Source organism: Salvelinus alpinus, chromosome 2 (assembly GCF_045679555.1).
Source record: "Salvelinus alpinus chromosome 2, SLU_Salpinus.1, whole genome shotgun sequence".
NCBI classification, from domain to species: domain Eukaryota; kingdom Metazoa; phylum Chordata; class Actinopteri; order Salmoniformes; family Salmonidae; genus Salvelinus; species Salvelinus alpinus.
This window is the reverse complement of record NC_092087.1, coordinates 110,128,834-110,140,146: the sequence shown is the minus strand read 5'-3', so window position 1 is coordinate 110,140,146 and position 11,313 is coordinate 110,128,834. Positions and strand designations below refer to the sequence as shown.

General features: G+C 42.0%; 2 protein-coding genes across 2 annotated transcripts in view; one reads left to right on the top strand and one right to left on the bottom strand.

Annotated features, from left to right (window-relative positions):
* The window catches only part of LOC139549643 (zinc finger protein 180-like), a 167,296-nt gene that overhangs the window by 36,056 nt on the left and 119,927 nt on the right, over positions 1-11,313 (top strand). The window lies entirely within an intron of this gene.
* Positions 740-11,185, bottom strand: LOC139547766 (uncharacterized). Its single transcript, XM_071356833.1, has 3 exons — positions 10,572-11,185; positions 5,296-8,051; positions 740-1,725 (listed from the first exon to the last, which is right to left on the bottom strand). The coding sequence occupies exons 1-2, from the start codon at positions 10,897-10,899 to the stop codon at positions 5,308-5,310; spliced, it is 3,072 nt and encodes a 1,023-aa protein (XP_071212934.1). The 5' UTR covers positions 10,900-11,185; the 3' UTR covers positions 740-1,725; positions 5,296-5,307.

The window sequence follows — 11,313 nt, the reverse complement described above, 5'->3', positions numbered from 1 at the left end:
ACTACTCATTATTATTTATAGATCAGTAAGCCAGTCACCGTTTACCCACAATGCAGCATGTATTTGATGCTCTCGAACACCGCCAGTGGTTTAATATATGACATAATGGCTACGCTGCTACGGCGTGTGACTTCATCTGTAAAAATGTGGCTGTTCTAAATTCTGTGTCGCTCAAAGCCTTGAGTAATGAACCTATTTTGGACACAATTGGCTGGAAAGAGCCAAAGATTCAGGAAGCTTGGTTTCCCCATCACTACTTTTCAGCATGTTTTCTGTGAATTAGACTACGGGAGTTTTGTAACTTTTTCCACCTTGGCTTACTGTTAGTTGGGTTCTAACTGGTCTCCGGTAGTTGGTCTCGCTGACCATAACCGTACTAGTTGGCTACGCTGGTTAGGCTAATAGCTAGTTGGCTAGATAGCTAATGTTAGCTGGTTGGCTAAGATAACTGCATATAGCTAATGTTAGCTGGCTGGCTAAGATAACTGCATATAGCTAACATTCTTTGATATTTGGTTAGATGGCGTTATGTATTTACAAAACTGTGGTTTACTTTAATCACTCAAGTCATGAGTGCAAACGATTGGTTTAAATTGAAGTTCTACATTTAAAGTTATTTCTGTTGTAGTTTACATCATAGGATATAGGCTGGTCCTCCATATTACTTCACACCTGACTTTGGCATTCTTCTGAATTCTGATTGGTTTTATGTAATGACTCCAAAAATAGAACAGTGAGGTGTAACTTTGCATTGGGACTTTTAATATTTTGTTTTAAATTTTATAAACAATACAATACATACACATACAAACAATAACTACATTAACTAGAACACATCTCCATTAACTACATCACACCTGCTCAGACCCACTAGAACACATCTCCATTAACTACATCACACCTGCTCAGACCCACTAGAACACACCTCCATCTCCATTAACTACATCACACCTGCTCAGACCCACTAGAACACACCTCCATCTCCATCAACTACATCACACCTGCCCAGACCCACTAGAACACACCTCCATCTCCATCAACTACATCACACCTGCCCAGACCCACTAGAACACACCTCCATCTCCATTAACTACATCACACCTGCCCAGACCCACTAGAACACACCTCCATCTCCATTAACTACATCACACCTGCCCAGACCCACTAGAACACACCTCCATCTCCATTAACTACATGACACCTGCCCAGACCCACTAGAACACACCTCCATCTCCATTAACTACATCACACCTGTCCAGACCCACTAGAACACACCTCCATCTCCATTAACTACATCACACCTGCCCAGACCCACTATAACACACCTCCATCTCCATTAACTACATCACACCTGCCCAGACCTACTAGAACACACCTCCATCTCCATTAACTACATCACACCTGCCCAGACCCACTAGAACACACCTCCATCTCCATTAACTACATCACACCTGCCCAGACCCACTAGAACACACCTCCAGCTCCTGCATCACTCTCCATGGCCTCAAACTGCACCATTATATTTCTCTCTGTCGCACCTTTCTTTGCGTTAACAATGGAGGATTGGTTGATTTCCAGTTTAAGTGTTTAAGATGATTGATGAGAACAGTATCGTCCAACCATCCGATAACTTGTTTCATGCGCATCAAAGGTGAGGGTGAATTCTAGATGTTCACTGCTTGTATTGATGAAGGAGTGGAATCGATGAAGTTCCTCTGCTGTCCCCTGGAATAGAAGGAACACGTCATCAATGAAGACTTTTACAGAGCCTGATGAGCTGCTAGAATGGATTGTTAGGGATGACAATCACATTCTTCTCTAACAACCCCACATACAGATTGGGATAATGAAATTATATTTTTAAACTACAATGACCATAATGCACTGCATGCCTACTTGTCTTGTCTGTTTATTTTACACCTGCTATGTAAAAGAGACAGAAGAATGCATGGTGGTCAATGCTATCCGGGATCCTTGGGACATCCCTACCCTAAACCCTAACCTTAACCATTTTAAATGTCAACTTCAATGTGCTAGGGACGTCCCAAGGATGTATCGCTACCTGAAAATACATTATCTAAGTGATTGATAGTTGGTATTCAGCAGTCATAAAGCCTTATTTACTTTAATGAACTACTAAAATAGTGATTTTGTCAGACAACATAGACAGCAGCTCTACACTTTTTTGACTGACTGATCCATTCACCCTTCCATCCCTCCTCAGCTTTCCTCTCCTCTGAAGACCCAGTGAGGGTGGAGCTCAGTCAGAGAGCTGTTGAGGGACTGGTTAGGAAGAACACTTCTACAGCCAGAGAGGTGAGAGGTCACACATGGTTTAGATGGTAAATATTTTTGGCCCCTTCGTGGTTCATCACGTCAGCAAAAGGGAATATGTTCCATCGTCTATGTTTATTTACATTAGAGCAAATTGTCCACTGATATTGGTGTAATTTCTCACCCCTTTTGGCTGTATGAAAGTTGATTTCCCCTCAGGCACACACATTTGTTCTTCGATATTATGAAGGTCATTTGTGTACAATGTACTTTACCCCACATCTCTTTTGACATTGCTTATGGATATTCAGTGGCCTGACTGCATCCAGACTATGTCAAAGGCCCATCCTGGTAGATCTGAACCTAATGCAGTTTAGAGTGATCGGATGACAGAAGTCACATTTAGGTGCCAGGTGTAACTGAGGCCGTAGATGCTTCATATCCATTACTTTTAATGTTTTATATAACATTACGAAATGCGCGTTTATTTCTGTGTTGCAGGGGCAGTCAAGAAATGGAACGGCAAGGCCACAGAACATGACATAAGCAGAGCTGTGGGAGACCACCTCAAGCCCCTGGTAGAACCGGGGGTGGTGTTTACCACTCCACCAGCAGAGCTGTGGGAGACCACCTCAAGCCCCTGGTAGAGCCGGGGGTGGTGTTTACCACTCCACCAGCAGAGCTGTGGGAGACCACCTCAAGCCCCTGGTAGAGCCGGGGGTGGTGTTTACCACTCCACCAGCAGAGCTGTGGGAGACCACCTCAAGCCCCTGGTAGAGCCGGGGGTGGTGTTTACCACTCCACCACGCCTTCAGCAGGCTGGAAAAGTGATACTGTTTTTCATACTAAGACGGACCAAGAGTCTGTTGATTGGTCATTGGGTTCATTTGTTGAAATCAAATCAAGCTTTATTTATACAGCACATTTCAGACATGATGCAACACAATGGCTTCACACGAAAAATTAAAAAATTAAAATAAACAGAAATATTTAGTACACAACAAACAAAAGACTAATGAACATTCTAAGGAAATTCCATTAAAACACTAATTGGATGCAATATCCAACCCAAAATATTAGCTTGTTTTTTAGAAGGGGTTCTGAAAGACACTATGGGGGTGTCCACTGGAAATTGACTAGTAACAACAACTGGGACCTAAAAGACACCCACCATGAGACCCACTAAATCTGCCCAAGAAGAGGAAAACAAAAGAAAAACCCACAACAAACTTAAAGACAGGAAGCAAACCAAAAAGGTGGAGCAACTAAAGGTGTTGACTCTCCACATCTATCAAGACAACTGGAGCACTGGGCCAGACACTCTTAAATATAACCTGGACCAGCTCAGGTGAAACACCTTCCCACTAACGAGATGGACAAGCCAGCACAGGTGTAACACGGGTGTAACACATACTGACTAACAAGGTGACACCAATCAGTGCGTCCTACGTGCTAACGAGCTAATGAGCTAGCCATGCTAACGTGCTGACGAGCTAGACGTGCTGACGAGCTAGACGTGCTAACGAGCTAGACGTGCTAACGAGCAAGACGTGCTAAAGTCCAACCTCAAAACCAAAAAGTCTGTAACACCTTCCCCTTAGGACAACAAATATATTTTATATTTATGACTCAATTTATTAGGATTGTTAATAAAATTGATTATAGACCGATTTATTATACTGCGTCCATGTGTATAAGCTGCAAGTACGTTGAAATTAAATAGTTTTCTTTTCAACTTTCAAGTAAAACCAAACTTATATTGTACGTCGGTCATAGTCTTATTTTCAGTGACATTTTGCTAGGTGGGATATCCCCAAAGTCACAGTTTAAACGTGTCCAAATCAATAGTCCAAATGCAGAAACAGTTTGTGATAAATTGAAAACCTAAACATAAAATGTACTATATACACTAACATATGCCACAATAATCATATTACTTAAACAAGCACTTTATAAACTGCACAAACACCAAAAACGCTGTTGTTTTGACAAGTAGCAATACATCACTGATACCGATTAGGGGGGAAAATCAGGTTGTATGTGCTGTTGAAACTAACACAACTAAAAAAACACATGGAAATGGGAGATATATTTTACCTCACTGGTTAGAGGACAACCTGCAGAAAACAGTCAACTACATTTTGGAGTGATGCATTTAAATTTAGGGGTCGCTAAACAAAGGAACACAACACTTATTTGTAATCACTCATCGATATCATGTTGAAATCAATTGTGCCGAGAGGAGGGAGATGAGGTTGCATGTCCTGTTAAAACTAACAGCTCAAAAACCACATGGAATCTGGGAATAATGTGAACATCCCTGGTTAGAGGACAATTTATAGAAAACAGATCGCTACATTTTGAAGTGTTGCATTTTGATTCAAGTGGGTCACCAACATGGTAAGTGTAACACAGCTCTTTTTGTGTCACTTTTTTGTTAAATCACATGAATAGTACTCTTTCAAGAGCCTGGATTTTTCCTAAGGCTGAAATCAATTGAATGGGGCAAACGTTTAGGGTTCTACATTGTGAAATTCCTAAAAATACTCCTTCTACATTGTTAAAAACGTTCTACAATGTGACATTAATTCATTGATATCATGAAACAACTCCTTCATGTATGTATTTTCTGATGTTTGATCAGAGATATTTTATCAGAGTATCTCTTGTCACATTGATCACAGCTATACGATTTCTCTCCTGTGTGTTCTCTCTGGTGTAGAGTCAGATTGCCAGATCGACCAAAACTCTTCCCACATTGAACACAGCTGTAAGGTTTCTCTCCTGTGTGTATTCTCTGGTGCACTGTCAGCTCTCCAGATCGACCAAAACTCTTTCCACATTGATTACAGGTATAAGGTTTCTCTCCTGTGTGTGTTCTCTGGTGTATACAGTAATCCCTCGTTTATCGCGGGGGTTACGTTCCGAAAATGACCCGCGATAAGTGAAATCCGCGAAATAGAAAAAAATTTTTTTTTTACAATTAGCAACTATTACATGTATACAAATACAGTGACTCACGTGTAGGCCGTTTCACTGCTCTTCAGACTGGGCCGCTGCATCCTGACTGCGCTCTGCAGTGTTCTCTTCTTCTGAAGCCCGCGGTGCAGGTGTGTTTGTTCGGGAGAAGAACATAGTGATAGGCAGCTGTTGTCGCTCTTTTTTCTTCTTTGCAAAAAGATCCTTGTACACCGACATGCCACCATCGATTACGTTGGAGAACTGTAATGAACGGCTCATCAAAGGGTCCCATTCCTCAGCTACTCGCTTAAGTTCAGTGGCCATTCGCACCATGGTTGCTAAGCGACCAAGCGTTAGTCCTTCCTCCTCATCTCTCGTGTCCTCTTCTCCCTCTTCTCTTTCATCGTCGCTTTGTGGCTTTGTCATTTCTGCCAGCTCTGCATCGGTCAGCGGCTGTGCGTCTCCATCAATCAGGGCGTTTATGTCATCCGGACTCATGTCATTAAAGCCGTCTCCTCCAATCTGTTTAGCCAGATTCACAGCTGTTTCTACGGCAGAGTGGTGGACCTCGTCAAGCGAGCCTCCGGTTGCGTTTTGCACTGCCTCTGGCCATAGTTTTTTCCAGCAGGCCTTCAGAGTTTCCGTTTTCATTTCCTGAATGGCCCTCTGAATGTTTTGGAGACACGATGCGATGGTGTATCCACGCCAGTAGTCCTTCAGTGAGAAATCTTGATCCGAGTCCATAGCGTCAACAAGATGTTGCAGGGTGTTGCGCGTATAGAGAGCCTTGAAAGCACGGATGACTCCTTGGTCCATGGGCTGAATCAGGGATGTAGTGTTTGGCGGCAGAAATTCGATTTGCACACCATCATATGCCAAATCATTACCGTGACCTCCGGCGTTGTCAAGGAGCAGAAGCACTTTAAAGTTCAGTCCCTTTCCTCTCAAATAACACTTGACCTCCGGGATGAAACAGTTTTTGAACCAATCCAGATTGAGCGCTTTTGTCATCCAAGCCTTTGCATTGTACATCCAGTAAACAGGCAAATCATCCTTATTTTTGTTTTTCAGCGCCCTGGGATTTTTAGACCTGTAAATCAGCCCCGGTTTAATCATGAAACCTGCGGCATTTCCGCACATAGCCAGGGTCAAACGGTCTTTGTGAACTTTAAATCCTGGGGCTTTGGCTTCTTCCTGCATGATGAAGGTGCGGGAGGGCATTCGTTTCCAAAATAAGGCAGTCTCATCCATGTTAAAAACTTGTTCGGGCTTATATCCCCCCTCCTCAATGATCGCCTTGAATTTATTGTTCACGAAGGCTTCTGCCTCAGCGGTATCCGCAGACGCCATCTCACCGTGCAGACAAACATTTTTAAGTCCAAAGCGTTTCTTAAACTTTTCAAACCAGCCCTTGCTTGCATTAAATGCGCTTGGCACTTTGTCAGCAGCACTTGCTGGGGGCCTGGCATCCTCTCCCACTGTGTCAGCAGCACTTGCTGAGGGCCCGGCATCCTCTCCCTCTTCCCCGTCACTGACAGCAAAGTTTTCATACAGCATTCTCGCTTTTGTGCAGATAACGTTTGTATCCAGGGTTATGTTTTTTTTCCTGCAGTCATTAATCCACAGAGCTAATGCCGTCTCCATCCGTACCATGGTCTTGTTGCGGACAGTTACAACCCTTTTTGCATTCGTATTAAAATTGACTGCTGCTGTCGTCCTTATGTCTTTTTCCTCCTTCTTTATGTAACGAACGGAAGATTCATTGATTCCGTAATGGCGAGCAACGGCTGCATAGCTTTTACCTTCCCTTAGCATGTCCAGAAGTTTAACTTTATCTGAGATAGGTAGCATCTTCCGCCGTTTGGGCCCATCCGCAGTAGTCAGATTGCCAGATGTAGTAAAACTCTTCCCACATTGATCACAGCTGTAAGGTTTCTCTCCTGTGTGTGTTCTCTGGTGTATAGTCAGATTGCTAGATGTAGTAAAACTCTTCCCACATTGACCACAGCTATTAGGCTTCTCTCCTGTGTGTATTCTCTGGTGCCTTGTCAGATGGCCAGATGTAGTAAAACTCTTCCCACATTGATCACAGCTGTAAGATTTCTCTCCTGTGTGTGTTCTCTGGTGTAATACCAGATGGCCAGATTGACCAAAACTCTTCCCACATTGACCACAGCTATAAGATTTCTCTCCTGTGTGTGTTCTCTGGTGTTGAGTCAGAGTTCTATATGCAGCAAAACTCTTCCCACATTGATCACAGCTATAAGGTTTCTCTCCTGTGTGTGTTCTCTGGTGTAATACCAGATGGCCAGATTGACCAAAACACTTCCCACATTGACCACAGCTGTAAGGTTTCTCTCCTGTGTGTGTTCTCTGGTGTTGAGTCAGAGTCCCATATGCAGCAAAACTCTTCCCACATTGATCACAGCAAAAAGGTTTCTCTCCTGTGTGTGTTCTCTGGTGTAGAGTCAGAGAGCCAGATGCAGTAAAACTCTTCCCACATTGATCACAGCTACAAGGTTTCTCTCCTGTGTGTGTTCTCTGGTGTACTGTCAGATGGCTTGATGTAGTAAAACTCATTCCACATTGACCACAGCTATAAGGTTTCTCTCCTGTGTGTACTCGCTGGTGTATTTTAAGTTCTGATGAAGATTTGCAACCTTTCCCACAGTCAGAGCAGCAATGAGATTTCTTCCCTGTGGGTCTCTGCTGGTGTTTCTGGAGGAGTTCTGATGTGGAGAGACTCTTCTCTGCCTCGTCAGCATCATGAGGTTGTTGAGGCTCCCCAGAGGATCCACGATAGTCCCATCTCTCTCCTGTGTGAACAAAAAAGTCAGACAGATGATTGAAGGCCCACAACAGCGGCAATTCACTGTAAAAGGTGATGCCAACAGCATAACCATGATGTTGTACAACAATTGATGTCTGTAATGAATGTTAAAATTATTTGACAATTGTCTTAAAAGAAGCAAGAAGTCATATTTTGTCTTGTTTTCACATTAGTAGTAACATCTAAGATTGTAGACTATAAATTAGTTATTCATGTTCTTGAGACTTTTGGTCTCCAATATTGGCCCTGTGTAGCTAAAATTGCAGCACGAGGGCGATGCATAAACAATCTGGTTGTAGAAACTCCTCCCTGCTAGTTATGGACGTAGTATATCTGGTAATAAGGAAACCACTAGTTATGGATGTAGTATATCTGGTAATGAGGAAACCACTAGTTATGGATGTAGTATATCTGGTAATGAGGAAACCACTAGTTATGGGTGTAGTATATCTGCTAATGAGGAAACCACTAGTTATGGATGTAGTATATCTGGTAATGAGGAAACCACTAGTTATGGATGTAGTATATCTGGTAATGAGGAAACCACTAGTTATGGGTGTAGTATATCTGGTAATGGGGAAACCACTAGTTGTGGATGTAGTATATCTGCTAATGAGGAAACCACTAGTTATGGATGTAGTATATCTGGTAATGAGGAAACCACTAGTTATGGATTTAGTATATCTGCATAGAGCAAAAATGGTGAGCCAAGATTTTAGTTTTTCCACAATGTATTCTGAATATTACAGCACAAGATCAGGAGTGCTACTCAATGAAACTCACATTAAGCTCTGTGTCTATTCACTAATTCACCACCATGGGGGAAAACTCAGGGGAGTTCTCATAGGCGGACAGCAAAAATAGCCTCCATTTCCAGGTTAGAGTGCATTTCACACTACTTTGGATTATAACTGTAAGGCTCGTTTGAATGTCCTGATTGATATGTTTGTGTTATTGTCTAAAATGTACTACTTTATATTTAAAAACGACTTCAACCAGTAAAATGCTCTTTGGCTCCATCAGCCTGACAATGAGGGTTTGTACACGAAGTGTTGAACAAATTGGCCCATAACTTCACCTAACAACAACACAGACCTAGGACTATAAATAATTTAATATTTCAGGTGAAACATGGAAACTAAAATGTCTGTCATGGCATTTCATAACCTGATCACTAGATAATTTTGTGAATAATCCCACTAGGCTACTCTGTAATGGGTTGTCATTCTAAATGTCCTGAATAAAGGAAAATAGCTCTGTGTTTTGTATAATAGTCTATCCATCAAGGAACAGTTCTCTACACATTATGAGCTAAGTATCTCTGTGTCCAAACAGACTAACGAGGCCCTACAGTAAATCAATCAGACAATAACATTATAAACATCAATTTGTTAGGGATGTTGGATCCAACATGGAGCACGGCATAACTGTCTTTACCAGAGTAATGAATGAAGAAGCACTTTGGTTGTTGTTGCATGTCGTGATGTTTGTAATTTGACTGTCAAAATTGTCCGACAGCAAGATCCAGTATTTACGTTGAAGTTTATCATAAGCTGACTATAACTACTGTTCCCTGAAGGAGGGAAACTAGGTTTTCATAATGCTGACCCAAACGGATACTAAATGAAACAGCCCCTGGCAGACCACCCAGACCTGACCCCGCAAGATACGCCAGTTTTGTCAATTTATTAAATTGTCGTTCATTTGAAACACTCCTGTCAATGTTGAGTAAGGACGCACACCTGATTGCGCATATAGAAGTAGGATTAGTCTACCTGGCCTGCACACAAATGTAGGCCAATAAATGTGCCCATTTGGGGATGTCTGATAGTACTTCTCATTGTCTTAACGCTGCACCACTAATGAGTTGTGGAGCTTCTCAAAGTAATTTTTTCTTCACCTCAAACAGCAAGTAAACAAAGTCTTAATGAAATCAATTGCGAATGACAATAGTTCCTCAAAGTATTTTCGTAAAATATTTCCAGCTCTTGCCCTTTCACTTGATTGGTTACACTTCTCCTTCCCCCATCCCTCAGCTGTTTACCAAACCAAGTCTCTGGGCAGCCATTTTGTTGCTGTTTAAAAAATCCACACAACCCAGCAATCTGCAGTTCAAACAATAACAAATCTGTCATTCCACCACTGTTTTGGTAATAAGATGATTATGGGGTTGGAGAAATGTAACTAGAGACAGACAGACCTATGGATGCAAGGACTGACTATCCAAGATATCAACATTATAGTTTTAACCATGTTGAGGCTATACAGGGTTGATTTACATTGTTTCTAAACATTGGAGTAAAAAAAGCTTATTTGGGGTTCTGATGGGCACAACAGTTGAACTAAGCTCATGAGGCATGTGTTATATTCTTCAAGAATCAATGGCTATAAATAAACAATTTAAAAGTCACAATATGGATGTAGCAATTGCAGATTTCCCCTTTAACACCACACATCAGTTCAACAACTGCAGAGTTTGTGTCTCTGTTTTTAAGACAGTACTTACTAGTGTTAATCAGGGAACGGTTTCCCAAAACCATCTTATGGCTAAGTTCATCGTTAGAACCATTGGATGCCTTAAGATGTGTTTGGGAAACCGGGCCCAGATATCCAGTTTCCTCCTCCTCCTTTTTCGATGTAACAGTCATCTCTTCCTCCTCCTCTTTCACTCCATAAACTGCATCCTCCTCCTCTTTCACTCTGAACGCGTCTTCCTCTTCTTTCACTGAAACGTCTTTCTCTTCTTCTTTCACTGTAACAGCCCCACCCTCTACTTCTTGTTTTACTGTGATATCCTCATCTCCTTTAGCAGGAGAGTAGCTTAGTGACCGCATGGTCGGGGATGTTAGCTAGCTAGGCTAATGCTAACTTAACAAGCCCGCTTGCTGACTAATAACAACACCGTAAATATTAAATTAAATCGGATAACTAACTAGACGATAGAAGTGGGTTTAAAACACAGTGGCTAATATACACTAAAGCGTCTAAAGAGCTATATTTGTTCGGCTATTTTGTCTAGCAAGCTACCGAGGTGTCTGACGAACTGTTGCTGCTGCTGAAAGAAACGTTCCGTCCACTAGATTATACGTCACACCAACAGCGTCGCCTTAAATTTCTAGACCGCCATCTGCTGACTGGAATGGGTAACGCAGTTGAGTAAAATGTATATTATATCTTCAGACAACAAGTTAAAGTGTAGGGAGCATTAGTTTTTACTCACCAGTGTGGTTAAAGACTTAGTAAGCTAG